Below are 25,204 nucleotides of genomic sequence, written 5' to 3'. Positions count from 1 at the left end.
GTGTAGCACAAAACAATTTATGTTTAAGTGATGTCGTATGACGGTTTGAATCGTGTCGCAAATGTTCACCAGCTTCACTTTTTGTCTCTCGTGGTCTCAAGGAAAACGGCAAAACAATTAAAAGTGTCTGTGACACAGAAAAAACAAACTATTTCTCATTTTTTTATCATGCATGCGCTACTTTTTCCACTGATGGGGACAGGACTGTGGTCGTTTGGAGCTCATGTTGATGGCGCTGACAGACCGCTGACCTCGTGAAGGCCACGTGGGCTTCTCCGTCTATCTGAGTTCCTTGTGGAGAACGCAACCATTTGTTGTTGCAATACCCGCAACGTATTTGATATGAATGTGGTGCGTGAGGCAGCTGCAGCGGGCGTTCCTTCATTTTCTCTGTGCCACCAGAGTGTGATGCATGCAGAGCAGACGGCAACCTACCGGGTGTCTATTCACGCCACAAACACACAAGTGGCAAATTGCATGTCTCCCTGATGGAGCCTCAGGGTTTTTTTTGGTTTTTTTCTTCTGTTCTCATTGTTTATTTTTCTTCAAGTAGTCAAGTTCAAAAACATGTTGAGCTGTTGCCAACAAATCTATGACATCCAGTCCCCAGATATTTAGGCTTCAAGAGACATTAATGATCATAAGTCAGTCCAGCTCCTGAAGGAAAAGCCATCTTTCCCATGTACGCTGAAGTCGACTGTGTGACCACTGCTGCTGCCTTCCATCACGATAATCTGCAAAGCTCATGAATGCCAAAGATGAGAAGAACTCGCTGGCGGAGCGATCAGCTTTGAGATATTTCTGTTCCTTTGGAGATGTTTTTTCCTCCACCATTTCCTGTTTACCATGCCTTCATTTGGCAGAAACGGGTCAAGTGAGCTGTAGCTGCCGCTGGGATTTAGATTAATAACGGGACCTCGCTGAGAGGGATTTCTTTGAGCTTTCTCAATGCTGACTGTAACTGTAAAACAGACTGTGTTGGAGGTCTAGTGACTTCCTTTGTTGTCTTGGAAGAGGTTTATAGTCACCAGGGTTTCTGCTGTGCAGGGGTAGAGGGCGACGCAGCCCTCTTTTGAAGCTGCAGAAGAAAGGATTATGGCAATATATCAACATTTATCAGCATCTCACACCATCAATATTCGATGGTGAAGTGGTTTTGCTCTCATTCAAAGATCCAGCATCTGTCCAGCATACATTATTGTAAGTTCCTGCCTAAGGAATCAGTCCCTGCACTCATTTGCAGTGGTTTTTTTTTTTTTTTAAAGTTCTGATAAATGTATGCTTCAATATTCTTTTATAATTTAGATTCAAATTGTTTCCTGTTTTTTTCAAGGAATGATATTCAAGGGTTAAATGACTGAAGAAGCTTTTTTTTCTCATGGGATATCACAGGAAGACTTCTTTAACATTTTGCAGATATGAAAATGACATTTTAATCAAGGATGGGTGCTGGTCAACTTTTAATTTCCTGTCTATTGGAGCGTGACACTATAATCCTGATCCAACCTATTACCACAAGGCAAGAGAAGCGTTGGTCACTAACTACACTTATTGAAATAGCTGTAATAAAGACTTTCCAGAATAAATCAGATTAAGTCCACTTTATTATATCAAGATAAGTGGCAGAGTGTGCTATTCACTTGAAAGAGAAATGAGGATAAAGATTGTTTTGTTGTGCTGCAATCAGGTCATTTCACACTTTGAGTCCTCAGAGTCTTCGAAGGTAGACAGTCGGCCAATCAAGTGGTTCCCAAAGGTTTTTCCTGTCAGAGACCTCAATTGAATTCGGTAACATTGGAGAATGAAGCCATGGCTGGTGTTTATTCAAATGAACAGTTTGAGAGGATTTTCCCAGCTGAATCAAATTAATTACGAATTTCTGAATTGATACTAAGAACCCTTATAAGATTCCCAGGCTTCAATTTGGAAACTGCTACTGCAGCCATCACTGGGCACATGGAAGAGACACATTCAAGACAGAGGATGGTCAAAGGTGCATATAATCAGTATCATCCCTGCCTGATTAAAAACCCACATCTTTTAAACTTCACACTCCCCGTTTACAACTTTGCTCAATGTTACTTTACCTTGATGTTTGACCTTCAAGGTGCAAAATAATGTTTGTGCAGAATTGAACTCTTTAAAGACTGTTTCCACATTAATTTTGCTGAAGGGCTCAAACCTCCTTATATTTGACACTGAGGTATACATACACCACAGATTTGACTTCTCAATGACGTAAGGCAACTCTTTTTCAATGAGTGGAATGAGTAGACGTAGTTTTAAGAAAATGTTCACCATGGATGAACCATATCGCACACAAATTATCATTCTAATCCAAGCAGAATTTGGAGTCTGGAGCTCTTCAACACAGGTCCTTCACAACCACAAGAGATGTTATAAAACTGTTTGACAGTCTGTGTTGAACTTAATGTGGCTGCGAAAGACTTTAAACTTGTAAAACAGTGGAGGAAATTTAGTTCTTTGCTGCCATCTAAAGAGACTGCAGTGAAAAAGGCAGCGCACAATGGAGTAAACCGCTACACTGACCCTCGCTCCCTCTTCCTCGCCGTCACACACACATTTGTACTTCTATACTCGTAAAAGATCTTCGTTCATGTATTCAACAGACCACAGCGCTGCTCTTGTCCTAAAGCAAAACTCCCTAACCCAACGGTCTTAACTCTAAAACAGCCCTTTGAGTGTCTTTGTTCCAGTGAAGAAGCAACATGATCAAATCTACTTGTTTTTATTGAAACATGGGTAAACCTTTAAATGTAAAATTAACATGGCAAAAATAAAAATGTTACACAATATGTTAAAATAGTCTCTGGAATTTTCCTCATTCATTCCAAATACTAGACGTCACAGTTAAAAACCAGAAAATATAGTGCATTGCTTACGTCTTTGTCAGTCTCATTTGCAACAAGACACTGCATGTGGTCCTTCATTTACATCTGCATATGTAAAGTAGAGGGCCATTGTTGTAGATAGGAGACACAGACACTCTGCCAATTCGGCTGCTAAAGAACAAACAAGTCATTTTCAACACTTTATTACACATTTTCAAGGTGTGATGTGGACGAAGGGATGAATAGCAAAGAAAAAACATAAGGGGCTAAATGAGTACTTCACAACACTCAGTTGCTGGGGATACAGAGGATAATGACAGACGGTAGTTGCTTCTCTTTGACCGATGCTCACAAAAGCTTTGGCCAAACCACTGCTATGACATAACACATTTCCAAATGAGCGTGGAGGTAATAACTCACCCTTACTGAATACACAGCAAATTAGTTCCTCCCTCGGCGTTGCTATTTTCACACTCATTTTTCTGGGTTATGACTGGCATCTTCCTCTGTGTCGTTAGTCTCTCCCTCCGTGTCCTCTCCATTTTGTGTTTGGTTTGGTTCCGCAGGTTCCTTACTCAGAGACGGCCTGAGGAGATATTCCAGCTCCTCTGCACTGATAGCCACCTTCTCAGGGATCAACCACCTCTTGAAGTGTTCGAGTGCGCTGGGAAGGGAGGTACCCAAACAGTTAGTGTCAAAATGAGGAAAAAAAAAAAAAGGTCTATCTGAAGCCAACTGCTGGCTGGCAATGTCCTTGCACCAAAACATTTAAAGTAATTCTGTTGTCTAAACTAGTTAATTATTTTAGAAATAACTCAAATGACTAAATCTAATCAAAATAGCGATAATATGTGCAAACAGTGCTTTATGTGCTCACATAAGGTCCGTGTCCTACCTCTCGTCCATGTCACCGCCTTGGAAGAGCTCTGAGGTCTGCGCGTCATGCAGGAACCTATCCCAGCATTCTTTCTTTGCTTGAGACAAGGAGCGCAGCATGTCCCTGGACGTCACGTCACTCGACTGACCCTTTAGCTTCTTCAGGCGGTTCTCTGCAGCAAAATGGAAACAAAAACTCGTGTCTCACAACTTGCACCAAAGTTTTGATTGAAGTGCATCAAAATTGATTCTCAATGTGCCTTTTATTCTTCAAGCATTTGAACCGATTCCTATTAACTGCATATGGATCGGGTTACGTGAATTTTAAAGTAAGCAGAGATTTTAGGTGTGTAGAAAAAAGGATTGGTTATTGGGATCTTTTTATTTTTATTTTTTTTAAATGTTGTCTCCCTCAATCAGTTTGTTTGTGTCATTGTGAGACTTTGGCATTATTGGGTCTGAACTCGCGTATTAAAAAGACCATCAAAGTCCCACAAATAAGGTAACGAGGGATTCAAAGCAACTCTTGTGTTCTGCACTGTAAAATTACTGTTTATGTCAATGGAGTCTGGTGGCTTTGAGGAGAGCGTTGATGGACATGGCAGCTTCAGCGCCCAATTATAACGTGTTGTAATATTCCAAATATAGTTTACACCCAAAGATTGATTTATTTTTTTCTGTGGCTAAAATATGTTTTGTTTCTGACCACTTGTTTAGCTTCTCCGGAGAATGTGTTGACCCCCGTGTAGTGTCGTGTTCGGCTGTGAAATTCCCCACAAACGTGTGCACAAAAACACTTAGAGGGAGAAAACAAACTCACAAAAACCCTATATCTGCAATATGATTGTAATTTTGCAAGTGTTTAGGGGGACTTGTAATAGACACCGAATTGAAGAGGTTTGAGGGGAAACCCAAACATACAACCCTGATGAAGGTGCAATAGTTTAAAATATGCCCAGTACTGACCAGCTGTATAATCTCCCATTCAGTTTATTGGAAGAAACATTGAACATGAAGGCCTGAAGAGGAGAAAAATGAAAGCGGGGAAATACCTAAACTAGCTATGTAAGTCTCGGAGTCCTCCATGGGTTCCCATGTGGCACCGGAGGAGCCGTCGTCTGTCCCGTTGGCTTGTCCGTTGACCTGCGCTGCGACTGGTGCCGACGGACGGAACGAGTCTGTGAACTCCGTGTTGTCCTCGGGAGTTGTCTCCGTGTGCACGTCCGGCAGGTCGGAGCAGATGGCCGACCACAGCTCCCCACTGGACCGGACCTCCGGGCTCTCGAAGTCGTCGATCATTGTGGTGCAGCCACTGGTTTAAAACAGATGTCAACATCAGGGTTTCTGACTGCGGTCCTGCTCTCTCAGCTACGTTGTACACCAGGCTTTTATTTTTATTTGTGTTTTTGTTTTTGTAAACAAAACAAATCTATGTGAGCTCGGTTTGGGCTTAAACAGCTAAACTGATGTCTAACCTACTTTTTTGTTTTTGTTTTTATAGATGACTGCTATGGGTTTCAAATGTCCTCCTGTCACCGTAAATGAATTACAAAACGATGTCTTACCTCCTGTGGAAATCTCGACAGGTTAACTATTATTTCGGATGATTTATACGAAGTTTAAAGATTGAAGTTTTCAACCTTACTAGCTAACTGTATCCATAATCCACAATTTTTTTTTTTTTACAACACTTCCTTCTGGGAGGCACACGTGATTGGACATCGCGCCCGCCCTTCAAACCGAATTGAGCTGGGATTGGTTATCTTCGGCCTTACGTAGGAGGGGGGAGGGGGAGGGGGAAGTCGGCATCTGATTGGCCAGGCGGTGTGACTCGCTCAGTGCCTCGGTGTCTGTATGGCTGCGGAGTCGCAGGGGGGAGGGGTTGTCAGGAAGTGAGTCTCGGCTTGAAGTGACGGAGGTAAACAAGCACCGCTCACCTGTTAAATTATTATATTTGTGTGTATTGACTGTTTTTTTTTAAGAACTGAAATCATCATTAGCTGCCGTCTAATGATGGTAACCGTGTTAAATGTAACGTTTGCTGGCTTTTCGAGCTGCAGTTTGTTTTAAAGCCGTTGGCAGTCTCAAGGTGAATAACCTAGAGGTGCCAAAAAAAAAAAAGAAAGGGACATTTCTCATCACCCAACGAAGTATACAGACAACTTGTTGTTTTGTTTTTTTTGAAGGCGTCTCTGTGCCATGTATTCAGGGATGCAAGCCTGATCACCGTGTCTCTGCAGGGGAGATGCAAGCGGCCTTGCGCCTGGTAGTAGTGGCAGTCCCCATAGGTGTGCTGCTGTCCCGGACCATGGCGTGGATGTCCAGTGACAAAACCCATCCAGAGCTCATCAGCAGGCTGCGGGGTAATGGACTCGGGTTATGGTTAAATATTGTAGACGTGACCAGTTGGATTAGAGTTGAGGTTAAAGTCGGATAAAAGAAACGCACGTGTAAAAAAAACAAAAAAAAAAAACAGACTTTGAAACCAGAGTTCATCCTGCACACTTTTTTTTTTTTTCTATTTGATTCAGTTCAGCTGCGTTACCTGTTTTTGTTGTTTGTTTTTCTCTTTCAGATCGTGGAGTAATCCGCAGCGACAGAGTGTTTGATGCCATGCTGGCTACCGACAGAAGGCTTTACTCTACAGTCTATCCTTATGTAGACTCTCCTCAGTCCATAGGTACTCTGCCCAGTCACACTTTATAAACACACAGGCTGTGTTTCCACTCCCCGTAGGGACTCGGGAACATTTTGAGGATCTACATTCCTCTAACTGAATTTCCACCGCTGGTACTAAGGTACTTGGACAACGATAGGCTGAGGGGAAAAGTAGTCCGGGTGGAGACCCAGCTATTCGTGTGTCAATGTGGTAGCAGGTGTCCGGGTCAATTTGTTGACAGAATAATCGCGGTTTAATGAGCGCTGACGTGTGATGATTTCTTTTCACAGGCTACAGGGCGACCATCAGTGCACCACACATGGTGAGTGATAAAACGCTGAGCTGATGATGAGCTGCGTTATACGGTTGGTAGGACTAATGATTCCGATATATTCATGCACACAATTCAACTTCGAGTTTTCTTGTCGGCCTCACTTAACAGCACGCTCACGCTCTGGAGCTGTTAAGTGACAAACTAGCTGAAGGGGCATCGGTGCTGGATGTAGGTTCTGGAAGTGCATATCTCACCGCTTGCTTTGCAAGAATGGTGAGTTCTATATAAACCCGGCAATTTGCTTTTAAAATCCTAACGCCGCCTTGATATTTTTTTTTCCCCCTTAAGTTCGCATTAAAGTGACGACATCTGCATTTTGCTGTTGCGTGCAGACGGGACCGAATGGCAGAGTGGTTGGCATTGAACACATTGACGAGTTGGTCCAGATGTCGAAAAGAAACGTGCAAGCTGACGACCCGGAACTGCTGTCCTCCGGACGCATCAGACTTGTTGGTGAGTCGAGAGACGTCAAAGTCATGCTTCTATTAAAATATTGATGTTTAAACTGCTCGGCCACAAAGGACTATAAAGGTCATACCTGCATCTGTCCACAGTGGGAGATGGAAGACTTGGTTATCCAGATGGAGCGCCGTACGATGCCATTCATGTTGGTGCAGCTGCAGCTACTGTTCCCAGGGCTGTAAGGATACGTTTGGCTTTTCTTCATTCAGCTTCATGCAAAGCACAGAAAGTTATGGTTAAAACAAGCTGCAGTATATCTGCAGTTTGCACAGTTGTAAAGTGAATTTTATACAATCAGAGGTCTCTAAAATACTTTGTTTTAAAGTAACTTTAGACATACTGACTGAATACAGACTGCGTTGACTTTGTGTCATGAACGAGATAATAACCATATGTGGAACCTCTGTTTTTTTTCCCGTTGCTCTTCTTATTAAAAGCTCTTGGAGCAGCTGAAGCCAGGCGGGCGCTTGGTTCTCCCAGTGGGCCCCGACGGTGGCAATCAGGTGCTTGAACAGTACGATCGGCAGAGTGACGGGATCTTCCTCAAGAAAACTTTGATGGGAGTGATTTACGTCCCCCTGACTGACAAAAGGCACCAGTGGCGCGAGTAAGAAAGCACTTTTAACTTTTTGTTTCTCCACGAAAATTAGTGAGTCACCTCCACCTGCTGTACTTCCTTCTCTCCCCAGAGGTGAGCTCTGACTGCAGTGTGGTTGCCCCTGCAGGAGGTGGCGTTGGTGCTGCGTCTCCGGGGCCCCGTAGCACTCCTGATGGTTTCACCGAGCTCAGGTCTTAATGGCCTCCTGCTCCGCTGGGTCGTCACCTAGCAACGTACGAGGAGGATCTCGCTCCGTTTGCCTGGCAGATTGTCTTCCTTCGGGAGCTAAAACAATGAGTGACTGAACAAGTGACCACCGGTCTCCTGATTACCCTCTTCCCAGAATCCTTGGAGTCCGTTAGAGTGATGTGAATATGGTGGATGACAAAAAAAACAACCAGTTGTATTATTTGTGGGGAAGCTTGTGACATTTAGCAGTGAAATATTTTCCATTACATCTTGAAAAGCATGTATGTGTTGTTGTGGATGCTGGAAGGTGATACAGGTGAATGGTAAATGTGTGTGTGTGGGAATACCTTGGTTATGAATGCAGTAACACATAAAGACAAACCCAAAATGTTAATTAACAAAGTATTGTATATTTTGTGGTAAGATTTCTTCTTACTCGCTTCATATACTGTACCTGTAGAATATGTGTTGTTTGACTTTGTCGCCACAAAGCAGGAAGGGAAGTTGTGGCAAAAACTGATAAATTGAGGCATTTAAAAAATATTGTATGTACAAATATTGTAATTATATGTATCCACCAGATTTATTAATAAATACCGATCTTTCATTATCTAATTTTTTGTTTTTATTATGAAGGGAACTAGGGTCACGAGAAGCTACAGTAGGCCTATGGACAGGGATAAACATTGAGAAAATTACTAGAAATAATCAAAGACAAACACATTAAAAAAAAAATAATAATTTACCCTAAATTTAGAAGAAAAGGCATTTTTAAAAAAAAAATATTTTTCAATGAATAAATGCATAACATAAATGGTGTGCTGATACTTTTAACAACCGATGTCCGATGTAGATTTCCGTTTAAAATAAAAAATAAAAATAAAAGTAGGGTTTGAACTACATGAGAAACTGACCGGACTACATTTTTACGTCATCACCACGCGCCCACGATGAAAAAGGACCTCTACTTGGAAAGCGATGCACGTGAGCGTGTCGGCCAGGTGTTTAGCGTCTTTCCTCTCGGGTCAAACCGAAGTGAACAGACGCGTAGCTCGGCTGTCTCCGTCCTGTCACATTAACCGGTTTCTGGGTCGTCCTTTTGACCCCCTGCTGCGCCGACGGAGCGGCTCGACGATGGAGCGGGCGGCCGCGAGCACCCCGGTGTCGGCGGGGGAAACCGCGGCGACGGACGCGAAGGAAACCGGCAAACGCAAACACGACGAGCCGGACGGAGCCGCGACGGGAGGCCGCGGGAAGAGGAAAAGAGGCGCCGGAGGGAAGAAGCTCCGTCCGGGCGAAAGATACATCCCCCCGCCGCAGAAACGCAACCCCGGCGTCAGCTTCAACCGGGAGCACTTTGACGAGACGTCGTACTACTTCGAGGGCGGGCTTCGTAAAGTGTGCCCGTATTACTTTGACTTCAAAACGTACTGCAAAGGTCGGTGGATCGGGAAGAGCCTCCTGGACGTGTTCAAGAGCGAGTTCAGAGCCGAGTCCATTGAGTATTATCAGCGGGCGGCCAATGAGGGTCGCATCCGGCTCAACGAGACCCCCGTGGAGGACCTATCCGTGGTGCTCAGGGTCAGTTTCCACACTTCATGTTATAATAAAAAACAAAATAAAAAAAAACATGTGGTGGATGTAGAGCCAGACAACCAAACGAAATCCCACTACTGTAATCTGGAAGAGTAAAAACTTTTTATTTTTTTTAATCAGCTGATGGCTGGCTGTTCTTCTATGTGGTGCCGGTTGTGGCAAAAAAAAAAAAAAGTTTTAATCTCTACGTCACTATCCACAGAACAACGACCACATGAGGAACACCATGCACCGCCACGAGCCGCCCGTGGTCGGCAGGCCCCTGGAGGTTCTGGTGGACGACGGCGAGGTGCTCGTGGTCGACAAGCCCGCCTCCATCCCGGTCCACCCCTGCGGCCGGTTCCGCCACAACACGGTGATTTTCATCCTGGGAAAAGAGCGGGGCATCTCCGAGCTTCATACGGTCCACCGGCTGGACAGGCTCACCTCGGGAGTCCTGCTGTTTGCCAGGACGCTGGAGACGTCCAAGAAACTGGACCAGATGGTGAGAGACAGACAGGTATGTTCACGATGGTTTGTACTTTACTCCGGGGTCTGACCTACCTGCTGGTCTAGTGGCCCGGGGCAGGAAACGTTTATGCATTGACTGGCTCATTTGGGCCAGTAAAGGCCAATCAGATACAAACGCATTTTATATAATGTCATCGCCTTCAAGATTTGTGATCAACGAAATGCACCGTGGCCTCTTAAAAATGTCCCCTAAAGGAACACACACACACACACAGCTGCATAAATATATTACTTATACTAACTGCGTGAGTCTCTGCAAGAACATCAATAACACGCCGCCCCACCCACCATCATAAGTAAACTCGCCCAACCTGTTTAAACACTTCTTTCTCAGCATTGTCTGAGACACAACTCGTTGGTATATCGTAAACAACTAAATCCGAAGGGAACTTCACTGTTGTGCATGTTGTGTATGATAAATTGCCCAAATGACCAAATAAGTGTTATTCTCATTTCGGCCAGTAAAAATATACAGGACGGCAATTAAACTCCTGCATAGTGAGCCGGTGTGGGGAAAAAAAAACTGCTAAAAATGAAATCAGTGGGTTTTCAAAAAGTTCTTCACGTTTGCTTTCTTTACCAGCTAGAAAAGGAGTACGTGTGTCGGGTGGAGGGGGAGTTTCCAGAGGGTGAGCTGATATGCGAGGAGCCCATCCTCGTAGTTTCCTTTAAAATCGGCCTCTGCCGAGTTGACCCGAAGGGAAAAGAGTGCCGAACCGTGTTCCAGAGGCTCAGCTTTAACGGGAAAACTACTGTGGTCCGCTGTTTGCCCCTCACTGGCCGCACACATCAGATCAGGGTGCACCTTCAGTACCTAGGCTTTCCCATCCTCAACGATCCCATCTACGGGTCCTCAGCCTGGGGGCCTCACAGGGGGAAAGGGGGGCTCGTGGGGAAGACGGACGAGGAGCTGCTGCAGAGTCTGGTTGAGGATCATCGCTCACAGGAAAATTTACACCTGCTGGATATGACAGACGACTGCGTTGGGGTCACACAAGAGGCGGAGAAAAAGGAGACATCTGAGAAAATGGACAAGTCAGAGGATACCTCTGAATCTGACAAAGACGGAGGAAGTTGTCAGACACGAGTAGATGCAAGAGACAACAAGTTAGAAAGCGCAGAGACACCAAACAACAGCTCACTCGACCAACCTCAGAACCCTCCACCAACCAAGTCAAATGGAAATCAGGCTGAAGCAGCTGAAGCCACTCAAACTCCTGCGGGGACTCGAGACCACCTGTGTAGTGAATGTAAACTGGTGCGACCGGACCCCACAGACAAAGATCTCATCATGTACCTCCATGCTTTACGCTACAAAGGACCTGACTTTGAATATTCCACATGTTTACCTGACTGGGCCAAAGAGGACTGGGTCGCAGTCGACTAGAGCGGCCTCCGTGAACGCTGATGATGGATTTGGATTTTGATGTGCGTATGACCAGAAATCCTTTTGAGAGATTTTGTTTTAAGGTTTCATTGTGATTTATATCCGTCACGATTTTTGGAATGTGGTATAAAATGCCGACAAATTTGTTTTGCAGGTTTTAAACAATCGAAGATCATTTTATGTTGAAGACTTGTTTTACTGTCAACAATATTCTTTGACTGTAATGTGATCCTTGAAACCTGTTATCTGTCCGGTACAACAACTGAGATTTGAAATAAACAAAAAGCCAGTCTGCAGGAAAATAAATATTTTCTTTTATTTCAGTTTTGTGAAAAATGAACAACATTGACAGCTGTAAATAATAGTGGTGGTGACCTTTAGTTTTTCTTGTTCATAGAAAGCCTGTGTTGTTTATAAGGCAGGTTATTCTGCTGAGTGATTTGAAGTGAAGGCTCGTTGAAGAGTTGTGATCATACAGTCATGATGTCAAAAGCCAACACTTCTTACAGAGAGAAAGCTTGGGAAAAAAAACCAACCTGCTCATAGGCACATTTCATATAGATCTCTTCTTGTGCAGGTCGTAGTGCTGAACCACCTCTGATACCTCTTTGTTTTATACGTTACACCATATAAAGGACCATAAACACATCTTATTGGACTTTTTCGGAGAACACATCCTTTGCACAAAACACAACTTCAGCTGTTTCAACCTATGAAACAAACCGAAGACATTTGGTCACATGCTGTTCATGTAAAAACTGGAATGATATTGAGATACACAGAAGCAGCTGACGTGACTGATCAGCTGTTGGATGGGGTGTAAATAAAGGCTACTTTTTCATTGGAGTTTCTCTTAATAATGCAGCAATGTCTGTATGCAAATTATTGTCTGTTGATGGAGTGGCTTGTGTGATGGTACAATTACTGCTTTTGGAAATTAGAGCTGCTTCTTTACAAATGCTAAGGCATACGCTGACATCCATGGATCCGGGAATAGTATGCACATTAGTTTGCCAACTGTACAAACTCACATACAGTGTTCTATTATTATTATTATTATTATTATTATTATGATTAGAAACCCCTTTTTTTGCCCTTTTAAAATCAGCACAGAAGTAAACTTTTTTTTTTTTTTTTTTTTTTTTTGGCACTGACACTAGAATAAACGCCATGACTTTAATTCTGACCGTGAAACACTCAAAGCAAGCCAGGACAACACAAATGACACACTGCTAGGTTTTCTGATTTTCTACGTCAAGGACACACTGTACATATTATCACTGCAGAGTGCAAAAGTCAACTGACTTGCTCAGGGACAGCTGTTTGCTCCTCGGAAGCGAAAATGATTGAGTCATGCGAAAAAAAGAAAAACAATGTGGCGTGGCTCTGCACACGCAATGGAGCTCTTTCTTTGTATATCTCCTGTTTTTATATACGGATAGTAAGTCCATGAATGTATATGGCTCATTAGGGTCAATTCCAGCATGGAGAAAGGCCAGCGGGTGCACACAATTGACATTGTACTTGTTAAAACCCAGTCTGTGCAGAGTTCAGTTTCAGAAGTGTAAAAGTTCCAGGCACCATGTAAATTCTGCAGGCAAGCAGGCGCGGTACTTGTTTGGCTTTGTGTCGATGACATACTGCAGCCTTGATTTCAAGTGTGATACAGAAAGCTTCATCTTTCAATGTCCCCCCGTCTGAAAATGCTTGGCTGACCTAGTCATGCTTTGATTGGACCTTTAGATGAAGACACTCATGCTCTGACCTCATTTGTTACAGACGCTGAAAAAAATCCCAACAGCAACATCAGACAAACATGCTGTTACATTTGCAGTTGGCTTATACTTCCTTAGCATAGTATACAAATGCAACCGTGTTTTCTCCTTTTGTAACTTTAATATGCTTCTGTCAATAGTGATTCCTTTTTTCTTTTCTTTTTTTTTTTTTTTTAAAGATTAAGAGCAATGAATGCACAGTGTTTGCAAAAAAAAAAAAAACAATCCTCCTACTTTGCTCAGCACATATCCTCTCGTTGTCCATCTCTCTTTATCCAAACGTCTGGTAAGTCGGGCTTACTGTTGGGTAAAATGACCACGTCTTCACTCTGGTTGGTGCGGCCCTTCCCGCAAGTCTCATAAACTGTTTCTTTCAGTGAGAGACGGAGCGTGTCTCGCTTCCCGTTGAGGTGTCCCGGTTGTAACTGCACCTCTGCCTCTCCGTCGTGTTGCCGCGAGCTTGACGGTCCCGGTTCGATGTCACTGAGGCATGTTTCACGGGAGTGCTCCAGACCTTCGCAGGAGCTTTGAGACTGGGAGGAAAGGTGTCCTTTACGGGACCGGTGACGGTGACTTTCCTCTGCGCTATTTTCATCTTTGCAGAGAGACGGCTGGTCAATAGTCTCCAGTGTGTGACTGATGATGGTGTCCTCTATGCTTGAAGTTGAAGAGAAGGATGTATTGCTCCAGTGCTTGACACCCGCAGACTGACCCCTGCAAGTTAGACACAGCAGCTTGTCCTTGGCAACATCCTCTTGTGCTCGGGCTGTTGGATGTAAGGTGTTTTCTTTGTAAGGAGAAGAGGTCTGCAGGGCTGGAGGCGGCTGGCAGATCTTATGTTGATGACTGCACATCTCCTCAGACTCCCTCTCCATGCTGTTCGTGCCCACATCTCTCCCACAGTACTCGATCTCATCAGAGAGCACAGAGGGCCGGTTGGACAGTTTGCTGGTGCAGGTGCTGTTGTCAAAGCTGTCACTCAGGCGATAAGCCAATGGCTGCAGCTCGTACTGCTCAGGCCCTCGCTTGCCACCGCCTCCCTCTCCTGTCTGTTTCTGTCTGTGCTGGCGTTGGTGGTTGGGGTAGAGATAGCCACCTGCTTCTTTGTCATAACTCCTCCTCTCTCTCGATCTGCCAAAGGCCCCGTTAGCAGCCGAGGCTGACGAGGAGCCGGGCTCGGAACAAGAGGAGAGCACGAGGTCTGTCTGGTCTGAGAAACACGGCAGCGTGATCATCCCACAGTTCTTCTGGGGTCCAAAAAAACAGCACAGGGACTGGAAAAAGAAAGTTGCAAATCCACACGCGACACATTTCACCAGAAAGAGGAAAATCCCAAGCTTTCTGAACAGCAAGGCCGTAGCAGGTAACATGATGATTCCCATGGAAAAAAATGCACCAGAGACTATTGCTACAGGGCATCCCATCCTTTTAGTGGCGTGTGCTACTTTGCCGATTTTGTCCGAATGAGGCGCCAAGCTGTAGGATATGCAGTAGTTAGCAATGAAGTCAACAGACAACCCTGCGGCCGATGATATGAACAGAGCCTCGATGCCACTCAGCTGCCATTCAAGAAGAACAAGAAGGCCAATGGTGACGAACACGCTGCCTCCCACAGCTACAGTCCCGTATATGCTCAGTGGAATATTCCAGGTGGTGAAAAGAAGCAAAACAAACGTGAGAGCTACTGAAAAACCGGCTACTACCAGAGTTTCAGAGCTTAAAGACTGTTGGAGATCAAACAGAGACAGCTGACTGATGAACCAGCCATTCTCCAGCCCTTGCGGTGCCCCTGATATTTCTCTGTTAAACCATGTCAGGATTTCACTGTAAAAAACACTAGTTCTGCTGTGGTTGAAGCTGTAGAGGTATGTGGTTTTGAACGCCAACACGAGGGCAGCGACCCTGCCATCTGGCTGGAAGTACAGGCCTCCGCTGTGTGCCAGATGGCCCTCGGCATACCTCTCCGCCAGCATCATGCTAAGGCAGTTCTCAAAAACACTAGGAGGGTAAGGGAAAGGGATGTTGTTACAGCAGAAATGAAGGGCGTCATCGCTCTCTGAGCACCTTCTGACAGACACCCAGTGTATTAGCTGCTCCACAAGACAGATGTTGTCTGTCATCACATCTTTATCCTCAGGTGATGGAGGGGAATAAAAGCTCTGGTTCTGCACACGTCCACACAGATCCCTCAACCAAACCTGAGCATCAGGCCGGCTCATGTTAAAGTCCGGGTCAAGAACTAAAGAGCCATTGCTTCTTGGGTCGGAGTGATCCCCATTATCAGTGGGTTTGACGCCCCAAACAAGCACCAGCGTAACAGATTTATCTTCTCCGTTTCGCTGTCTCTCAAACATAAACATTTGACGGTACTCCGCGTCATATCTCTCAAATGGGTGACTGGAGCGGAAAAGCTTGGCGACCTTGCTATCAAGAGAGGGCAGCTTCATGCCCGGGTCGATGCACGACATGTACATGCCCCCCGCAGCGAGCACCACAAACAAGCACACCCAGATGTACCGAAACTTTACCACAGCACAAGGCAGGATTTTCAGAAATAATAAGTTGGACGTGTCGGTGAGACCCCGTTTTAATTCCCTCAGCTTCTGCCCGAGGCTGAAGAGGCACCTCTTGCGTGAGCTGGTGTCCCAGAAGCCCCCGGGGTTTTTGGAACAGCAGGGTTTCCATCCCTGCGCTGCAACGGACGCGGAGGACGTTTTTGTGTATCGCTCGCGCAGAATGAAGGAGCACGGAAGCCACACCAACGCACAGAGGGAGCTGATGAAAGAGGCGGTGCCGAGATAAACAGAGAAACATCTGATTGCTGTGATGCTGCTGAGATAACCGCAGAAAAAGGACACGCTGGAGGTCAACCCAGACGCTAAAATCAAATAGCCAACTTCCTGCAAAGCTCTGTTTACTCTCTTCTTCAGGGAGGCGGAGGGGTTTTGGGATATCTGCTGATTCCAGAAGTCGGCAAAGATGAAAACGTGATTGGCGCAACTTCCCAAGAGAATAAGAGCTGCCGAAAGGTTCACCATGGGAAAGAAAGTCAGACGAAATGCTACTTTGTAGAAGAAATAGGAGGTGAGGAGGGAGCCCGTGATTGCTACCACAGATAATGCTACTATAAAGAAAGAGTGGAGATATAGAGCCATAGTGAAAAGAAGAGATACGACAGCGAGGACAGGATACACTGAATCTCTCGCCAGGTAATACTTGAACAGAGTCTGCTTGATGCCAAAGTCGATGCCAGTGATGGTGGTATTACTGTAGGTCAGATCCCTGCCTTCCAGACTGTTCATGTATATCTCCATCATGTGCTGGCCTTTGTCGACGGGTAGGAAAAGAAGGCTGTACTTCAGCGTTGGGATTTGGTATTCAACAGTCTGCGGGCCAAGGAAGTCTTTGTCAACAAGGAAGTGCAGGATTTGGAACACCAGATGGGATTGTTTGCAGCGGGAGGGAACAGAGGAACAGCCGCCATGTTTGGGTCTCTCGACACAGGCTTCCACTAGATGTCCTTCATGATAGTACTGAGCACATTTCCGGAGGAGATTCAGAGACTCGGAAATCTGACGAGAAGAAGGGAAAATTGGAAAATAAACCTCCAGATGCTACAACAGAGTTGAGTTACAGTGAAACGCTGACTCATTTTTACTTCACGCTCTTTCGTATTCGCTTCTTCTTAATATGTTGTAAAAGTTAAACGAGCTAGTAGCACTTTCACATCTGCAAGACCATTTGTCACTTTACGAGAGCGAACGAGTCCGGCGTATAAAACCCTGTTGTTTTGATATTTTGATATTTGTACAGCTTATAAGGTGTCAATAATTGAGCTGTACAGGTCGATGTCGGTAGTTCTTTTTCTTTTTGTTTTACCTTTAGACGGGGTCACCAGAGATATTACTTTGAATTTTCAGTCTTTATGCCAAATTAAGCCTATGTGTCTTCTGTTAGCTTCATGTTCAGCAGGCACACATGACACTAGTTTCAGTCTTCTCATCTAATCAGAGCGATGAAGACTATTTCCCAAATCACTGTACTTTTCCTTTAAATAGTGAAAAAAAATATATATATATTTGTATTTCCAAGGTTAAAGAATGAATTTTGCTTCTCAAAATGTACCTATCAATATAAACATTTTATTACAACTGATATAGTCATTTGTTTTTCGGGTTAATTTTGAGAATGAGAAGGAAACCAAAGTACTTGTTGTGAGGTGAGGCTGAGGCAGCAGGAGGCATTAGTGAGGACCGCCAAGTAATTCCCCAGAGACCAGCTCGGACAACAGCCGCTTCTGGACATCCCCTCGGCTTCAGCCCTCACGTTCTGCTGGCACAGATCCTGGAACTGGGGCTGGGAGCGAATCTGAGTCAGACAAGAGAAAGGGTTTTTTTGAATGCATGCCCAATTGCAAATGAAGCAATTGACAATAAAATCCTTCATTCTCCATTCGATACAATTTATAGTTAAAATTTTGAATATAATCACTATTAAACAGAAATCTGAGGGTGAGATCGACTCGAGGGAAAGGAGCTAAATGCGGAAAGAAAAGGCAAGACGCGGGATTGAAAAGATCGGAGCGAACCCTGGACTGCTCCATCTCACACATGGCATGGATCGCCTTCAGGCTCCAGAGACTGGCCGAGTTTTCTGATCGAAACACCAGCTGGGCCAAACGCTCGCCTGTGAAACAGATGGATTCAACGTTCAGACACAAGATAAGCAGCAGTGAATCAATCATTTGACGAATAAGTTGCCACTATTCAGCGGTACTCTTGTCGTACGTTTTGCAGGGAGCACCGATTACTCCTCAGCAGGCTGCAGGGGTTTGCCTTCCATTATGTTACAGTCTCAACATATAGCTTATAGTCATAAAAGTTGCTCAACTGCTAAATGGGCACAATCTTTTGTTTAAATTTAAATTTCAGTTTGAAGGATTCAAACTGAAATGAATGACACACCTGGAGCGTCACAGAGGAAGGTGTCTGGAGAGGAGTCTCTAGCCAGCATCCTCTTAACGCGAACTCTGGAGGCGTCCTGGTCGCCACTACGGTCTCTGTTCACCACACCTCCGTATCTGGCACAGAAAGAACCACACATACACAAACAGATGCAAATGTTAAAGCTTTTTTAAATACATACATTTTGGTCCAAATGAGCAGAAGTCCCACTATTTAGTCATTTTTCAACTTAAATGTATTGTTATTTGGCCACTTGCGGGCAGCACAATAAATTGTAAATACAAAAACAGACAGCTTTTTTTTTAGTTGACATTGCAAACGTGTTAGCAAACGGTTGCTCATTTACACATCTGGCAGACACACCACAACATTAGCATTTAGTTGGATTCGATCTCCTTCTGTCTCAGATTCGTTTTCATCCACTTCTGAAAAACATGTCTGCTTAGACTTAAAATGGTCAATGGGAATGATGAGCGTGAACCTCGCACCACAAACCAAAACAATAAGCTGAATGATGCTAAAATACTCAACAGAGCAGATATTTGTCAGCGGATTCGTCATTATGACTTTAATCATTTATAACTTCTTTTATTAAAACTTTATTGACTCTTATCTTCTTACAGCACTATGCTCTTATTTCAGTGAACTTATACTGAATCAACTTTTATTTTGTATCTACTGCTTATATAATTGGAGTCATAGGTATTAGCGCTGGCAACGCCGTTTTATCAGTTTTCAAACACACAACATGATGCAGCACGCTCAGCGAACATGACCACCAGTTCATATCCATTTGTACAGCGTTTGTGTGCATTGATCAAAGGTGCAGCATCCCTGTGTTAGAAACACTACATTCCACCAAAACACTCTGCTGACCTTCTACTGAGCTGCTGTGGTAAAGGAGACAGAGTTTTCCCCGGACCGGTGTTCTCCTGCAGCTTTGACAAGCTGGACTGGCGAACTCCAATGTATGTTCCCCGCGGCTCAAAGCCCTGAAGAACAAGAGCACACACACACACACACACACACACACACACACACACAGTCACACACAAACAGATATCAAAGCTGAAGACACTGTGGGGACGCTGATACCGATCAACACGCTGCAGCAGTTTGCTGAATTAATCAGCATCACAAGCAACATATGTTGTCTGAGGTACCATTTCAAAAAACACCCTGGATTTGCTTGTTTGGCTAATTAGTGTTTGTGTGTTTATGTTAAGCTGCTGTGGAAAAGCAGAACTCAAAGTGTTGGCATAATCATACCCTATTCTTATGTAAATCGTTTTAGATTAGTCATTATTGATGCATTGTTGTGGTTCACATGTTCGGGTCATGTGAATCATTTCTTAATCAGTGTTTATCCTGGAAGCATGCATGTGAAAGGTAAGGAGGTGTTTTTAATTAAGATGACAGAGAGAGGTCTGATGCAGCCTGGCTCATTGAATCTGAGATGAGACTGAAGTAAATAGATATGGCTGAAATCATGAGTCATTAGGGAAACAATAATTATCACTCATCCTAAGGCTGTATTGTGGGTTCGACGGAAGTTGACGGAAGCAATACTGTACTAAAGAAAGCCAAACTATATGATGTGCAAATAGAAACCTGTTTAACAGCCACATTGTTAGAACCTGCCTCGATTTTAGGAACAAAAAACAACTCCCAACAGTGTTTATCATTACATTTTGGCAGACAGACTTAGTTAAAGGTTTAAGCTGGGGTCAGGTTTGGCTCAAAGTTACTCCTGTGACGTGATAGAAGTTGGAACCACAACCGTGTGTGTGTGTGTGTGTGTGTGTGTGTGTGTGTGTGTGTGTGTGTGTGTGTGTGTGTGTGTGTGTGAGATTGAGACTCACTTGCAGCGGATCAGAGAAGTCTGGCAGCGGACCGATGAGCAATCCGGCCAGCGAGCATCCGAGCAGCAGCAGCGCACAACCCAGCAGCACTGCCAACGGATAGTCCACTATCACATGCGTATAACTGCCAAACAGAAAGTTATTCAAAGTTAATTATCGAAAGTTATTATCAAAATAAAAGACATGCAGAGGCTTAGGCTTCGAAAGTGAACATGGGTTTTACTACTTACTTTTTAAGGATGCAGTAGAGCCCTCCATCCCTGTTAATGGTTGAAAGATATTATTTATTACACAATATAATGACAAAACAAATTTCAGTTTTGATCTTTCTGCCCTTCGTAGCTCCATAGCTGGCTCCATATTTACCATACCGACATGGTGGTATTCATCTGATCTAACTCCCAGTAAGGAAGCGAAACCCACCTTACTGTCACCACATGTCGCTGCATCGGTTTCTGTGTCCCGCTCTCGTTTGACCCGTGTAGCCAGTGACATCTCACCGCTCTGTGACGCGATGCCTGATGGGCAGAACTACAGCTGTTTCCCACTTTCACAACTACACCTCCTTCAGGATGAGGACCAGCTGTGTTTGAATGGCAGTTGTGGCAGGCGTTTGTTTTGACCGGCCCGTGATGGTTGCAGTGGGGACATTTTCGGGGCTGCGGTGAACCGTAAGCAGTTTGAGGACTCTGGGGAACCTTAAGGAAAAGGGAATATAGGAATTATTATATAACACACATTATACAAAACCAAACGTGGGTTTATTATCCTCTATTCAGAGAGGATTCTAGTTTCATTCAAGTTCTTTGAGTGACATGGTGACTATACTTGCCACTGCCTCCTAAATCCAGCACCTATTTTAATGAATCCCGTTATATCTATCCCAAACAGCAGAGTCAGTCCTCAGGCTTACTTGGTGATAAAGCTGGAAGGAGGAAGAGGGTCTGCCAAGGCTGCTGCAGCTGTCACACAGCTCCCCTTCAGACTGGATGACTGTCAACTGGTCCTCAGCAGAGCTTTCAGGAGGGCACAGAGAAACCGCTGGGATGTCACTGAGGACAGGAGAGAGAGGACAGGAGACCAATGTAAAAATATGAATTACAGGAGAGAGGAAATGATTGACAGAGAGGCAGCAGTGAAAGTAACGACAATGTTCTTTTGGAACGAAGGTGCAAAAGTTCAGTCTGTAAACAGTGACTGACATCTCGGTTTCTCTGCTGTGCTTCTTGGCTCGGCTTCATCTCACGTTCAGTAGAGACTTGAGCGGTCCAGCAGAACTAATGAGGTAAGGAATGGTTTTCTGGATAACACACTGTGGCTACTGGAAGTAAGGCAGGCCAATTAAAACGGGGAGGGGGGGGTGTAATGATACGTCTCTCCCCTCTGAGTTTGTAATGTATTCCCTCCTCTTCCTCACAACAGATGTTTCAAGCTCCCTTGAAAACTTGGTAAAGAAAAATGTCTATTTTTAGCCATGTTAACAGTATGGCTCCGTGGATAGCAGTGTTTGTTGTGTAGTGTGTTGGCCCAACACTCTTGTCCAGATTTTAAATACCTGAACAACAACGGTATAGACTGACCTGAACTGTAGTATAGATATCTAGGCTGGCATCACCTGTAATACACGGTACCGTCCACTAGAGGGTAGAGTGCCGGTGTCGTGGTTTGCCTCACATAGGCCTGAAAAGTAAATGCGAGTAATAACAGCATTGTGAAGAAGGAAATCATGTGACGGAGGTCATGTGACAAAGTCCAAACATGTTGAAGTTCGAGAAGGGAGGAGGTCCGTGGAAAGTTAAAGTCAACATGGATTTCTTTTGAGTAGCATAAGTTAAGTGCATAATTGATTTAACCTCCGTGATGTACATTATGTGACAAACGTTACTTACGTAAAATTCCTCCTCTGGTGCCAATCTCTAACCAAATTACAACCATGTCACATTTAACCCACACTCTAATCTTTTCCTAAACCTAAACACCTAAAAATGAGATTTTTGGTGCGTAAACTTAAGGCACCTTACTTTTCACGCCTCGGCTTCGATAAACGTTACACTGACATGGTATATTTTTTTAAATTGTTAAGACACTTGTCTCTGAATAAACTGTAATGACTGGCAATGCTATAATTTTTTTAAAGCCACATCAGCAGGTTAGAATTTTAATACTTACTTTAATACTTTCAGTTTATGACTTAATAAACGAATGACACTGTCACTGTGTATTTAATTATCTAACACTACATAAGCTAAGGAATAATTTATTGCAGTTTTATTTTGCCTGTCTCACCGTGTAAAGTAGGGCAAATAAACAGACCGAACTGCACAACTGTGTAATGTTCAGCTTGTATCTCAGTAAAGGGGCCATGAGGTCTGTGCAGTCAACCGCATGCTTGTTTTTCCACAGTAGACTGGATGCTACCGCACTTCCTGTCTTGTCACCATGGCAACGGAGTAAGTCAACACAGCCTAACTGACCTCACACAGTTTTATTTGCATCCCATAATAAGGCGCACAGATGATGACTGGTCTGTTGAATTGGTGGTGTATATTAGCTGAGGAACTGTGGAGCTCAGTGAAGAACTGAGCTCCGAGTTTAGTCTTCATGTTACAATAAAACTAATATGAGCTAAATAATAAATAGCTCAAGATGTGCTCAGCAGCTTTGAGTCACAAAGCATATCTTTGATGGTTCAGCATATTTAGATGCTGAGCTGAGTGAGGAAACACACAAAACACTGCCATCTGATTTAAGACCATCTCTATTGCTGTAACATAATAAACTCCGATCATTCAGTGTTCCAAGCAGCGTGAAATTAATCAAATTATATATGTGCCGATCCTCTCGGCCCGGGAGCCTCCTCAGCACAGGGCTCGGGATATTAATGTTTCAGCACAATTCTTCAGCTGGTTTCCACAGAGATGTCTGACAGCGGTGAACACAGGCGGGGAGCAATTTGTAAAAGTCATCAATATTTCAGGGGATGAATAAAAAAATTAAAAAAAATACATCCAGGAAGGTGTCACCAAGCTGGTCCTTGACACCCAGGATAGAATTAAGGACATGTCAGAATTACCTCATAAATCTGAGTTCACATCAAAACAGTGTCACTAAAGGTAGGTAAACTTTCTAAATGAACACAGTCATGAAAATGTCTGAGGGGAGACAGAATATTAGAAACACTTCTCGTTATTACAATTCAACGTCCCCCACAAACTACAGCCAGCGCCAACAGTCTCGGCAGAAACTGAAGATTATGACCTTTCTGAAGGTGGCGTTTAATGTATTATACTGACATTTGCATACTGTCAAGTGGTATGCTAAATTACAAGTGTAACATGTTTTAGAAGTTTCTAATTTAGAATGAAAAGCTGAATTTGTAAAATAACAGGAGCTGTGAAATAAGATGTTCAGTAAGAAATACTTTTCTCTGAATTGTAGTCAATTACTGTTGAAGTCATTTTGAATGTGTGCTTGAGCGCAGGACTTCCTAAAACTGCTGACTATGTTTCTGCAGTCAAAACTGAGTGAGTAAAGTCACCTTTAGGGTTGAAAAGACTCAGCGAGGAGAACATCTCTATCAGCTGCAGTCTTTCTTCTCTCTGCCTTCAGGTCTCTGTCTCGCTCCCTTTTGATAGCACGTCTCTTGCATCAGCTCTCTCCGGATGCCAGTCAATGTCATGTCTTTAAATATTTCCCAGACTGACAATCATATGCATACACGCTGAAGAACAGCGCCAAAACTTACTCTATATGCAGAAGGCCAACTAACCTTGTTGAAAAGCCTGAGCTGTGGGAGTGTGGAGGAAAAGACAAGAGCCTTCAGGGTATGAGAAAAAAACAACAACCGAGGATTCTTCTTGGAGACAAAAATGCGGCCTGCTGCCGAGCTAAAGGGTGACAGGTCTCAGCTGTACGCAGCCCTGCTTTCATGTTTGAACCCTCCCTGCCATTTTTATTATTATTTTTTCATATGCTGGTCTGGAGAACAAAGTGAGTGACCGGGTGACATCAGTGACCCAGAGAGCTGGCTTTTCCAAAGCAGGACGATGACACTGAACAGATCTCAAGTCAGCAGTTTGTGTGTGATTCCCTGATCTGTGCTGATTTCTGCCCATACAGTATATCTGTCAAACGCAGAAAGGACAACCGCACAAAGTGTTTCTGATGGTAAATTAGAAAACACTGAAAACACTAGCTATTTTCTTCCAAAATGATGGAATCATCGTGTGATATAAAGTAAGCTAAGTATATTTGACGTGAAAATATAGTGATTACTAAACAGAAATGATCAAAAGTAAACTGACAGTGGTACCTGGGCATCTTGTGTTTTTTTACCAGCAGAACAAACAGTGCAACATAATCAGGAAATAATGCTGCAATTACGTTGAAATAACAATGATGATAGTGTAATGGAAAAATAACATGAGGAGAAATCATATCCTGCACGTAATCCAATTGTTCACAGCATAAACATCTGGATTGAGTAGCGCTGAGCGATACTCTGAGCGACCAAGAGGGGAAAAAACGCATTCACGTCTACTACTGTGAATATCATTTATTTTTCTCCACTAATTACACAGTAAGCCTCAGAAGAAATCCACAGCAAAGAGAAAACAACCCACCTTCGGCAAGCCTCTTGAATGTCCTTCTCATCTATTGGAGAATCATCCATCACTATCGCATCGGTGCTTTCTCCTATTGTCGAACAAGCCTCCATCCTCCTGGTGCGCCTTTGACATCTAAATATTCTCAAAGGCAATCATTTCCTGTCATTTTGAATTGGGTTAACTAAACCGTTGATCGAACCATCAGCCTGGACTGAGTCCACGAGGATCGGATGTACGGGCTTGTTTCTGGGGCTGCTACTACGGAGCAGCACCGGGGCTCTGTGGGTTAATCTGCCCCGAGCAGCGCTCTGATTGGCGCAGCCGCGGTGATGGTGAGGACGCTACACGGTCGCTGTCCAACCGACCACGGTGCTGGAAACCCAAGTGACGGATGAAATGCATCGGTATCTGCTTAACTGGCTTGGACACGAGCTCCAGCTGCTGTTTAACGTATTACGAATGCGCACGGACAGCGATGCTGCGCTCAATTAAAACAATCATTTCACAGGGACTTGAATTTTACATATTGATCA

General features: G+C 44.1%; 4 protein-coding genes across 7 annotated transcripts; 2 read left to right on the top strand and 2 right to left on the bottom strand.

Annotated features, from left to right (window-relative positions):
* Positions 1-2,733: 2,733 nt before the first annotated feature.
* On the bottom strand, positions 2,734-5,420 carry ccdc32 (coiled-coil domain containing 32). The gene is made up of 4 exons (XM_069152283.1): positions 5,294-5,420; positions 4,781-5,040; positions 3,748-3,901; positions 2,734-3,516 (listed from the first exon to the last, which is right to left on the bottom strand). The coding sequence occupies exons 2-4, from the start codon at positions 5,025-5,027 to the stop codon at positions 3,327-3,329; spliced, it is 591 nt and encodes a 196-aa protein (XP_069008384.1). The 5' UTR covers positions 5,028-5,040; positions 5,294-5,420; the 3' UTR covers positions 2,734-3,326.
* Positions 5,421-5,581: 161 nt separating this feature from the next.
* Positions 5,582-8,580, top strand: pcmtl (l-isoaspartyl protein carboxyl methyltransferase, like). 3 transcript variants are annotated; one of them, XM_069152280.1, is made up of 9 exons: positions 5,582-5,646; positions 5,915-6,091; positions 6,304-6,408; positions 6,678-6,709; positions 6,830-6,934; positions 7,054-7,174; positions 7,276-7,361; positions 7,621-7,790; positions 7,909-8,580. In XM_069152280.1, the coding sequence occupies exons 2-9, from the start codon at positions 5,974-5,976 to the stop codon at positions 7,943-7,945; spliced, it is 774 nt and encodes a 257-aa protein (XP_069008381.1). In that variant the 5' UTR covers positions 5,582-5,646; positions 5,915-5,973; the 3' UTR covers positions 7,946-8,580. The 3 variants fall into 3 exon arrangements, with proteins under 3 accessions (XP_069008381.1, XP_069008383.1, XP_069008382.1); XM_069152282.1 differs by having other exon boundaries at positions 5,583-5,646; positions 7,873-8,580; XM_069152281.1 differs by lacking the exon at positions 5,582-5,646 and having other exon boundaries at positions 5,670-6,091.
* Positions 8,581-8,642: 62 nt separating this feature from the next.
* rpusd2 (RNA pseudouridine synthase domain containing 2) lies at positions 8,643-11,781 on the top strand. Of its 2 annotated transcripts, none has more exons than XM_069152279.1 (3): positions 8,643-9,551; positions 9,769-10,050; positions 10,660-11,781. In XM_069152279.1, exons 1-3 carry the CDS (start codon positions 8,949-8,951, stop codon positions 11,461-11,463), a joined length of 1,689 nt encoding a protein of 562 aa, XP_069008380.1. In that variant the 5' UTR covers positions 8,643-8,948; the 3' UTR covers positions 11,464-11,781. The 2 variants fall into 2 exon arrangements, with proteins under 2 accessions (XP_069008380.1, XP_069008379.1); XM_069152278.1 differs by having other exon boundaries at positions 9,769-10,065.
* disp2 (dispatched RND transporter family member 2) lies at positions 11,756-24,960 on the bottom strand. Its single transcript, XM_069152277.1, has 10 exons — positions 24,687-24,960; positions 20,978-21,116; positions 20,488-20,762; positions 20,295-20,324; positions 20,065-20,188; positions 19,079-19,194; positions 18,203-18,318; positions 17,827-17,924; positions 17,448-17,606; positions 11,756-16,810 (listed from the first exon to the last, which is right to left on the bottom strand). The coding sequence occupies exons 1-10, from the start codon at positions 24,779-24,781 to the stop codon at positions 13,478-13,480; spliced, it is 4,485 nt and encodes a 1,494-aa protein (XP_069008378.1). The 5' UTR covers positions 24,782-24,960; the 3' UTR covers positions 11,756-13,477.
* Between the last annotated feature and the right edge of the window lie 244 nt (positions 24,961-25,204).

This window comes from Embiotoca jacksoni, unplaced genomic scaffold, assembly GCF_022577435.1.
Source record: "Embiotoca jacksoni isolate LCO1_2020_lvr unplaced genomic scaffold, fEmbJac1.0.p SCAF_18, whole genome shotgun sequence".
In the NCBI taxonomy this organism is placed as follows: Eukaryota; Metazoa; Chordata; class Actinopteri; family Embiotocidae; genus Embiotoca; species Embiotoca jacksoni.
Note: the sequence above shows the minus strand (reverse complement) of the source record. Positions and strands in the feature narration are given on the sequence as shown.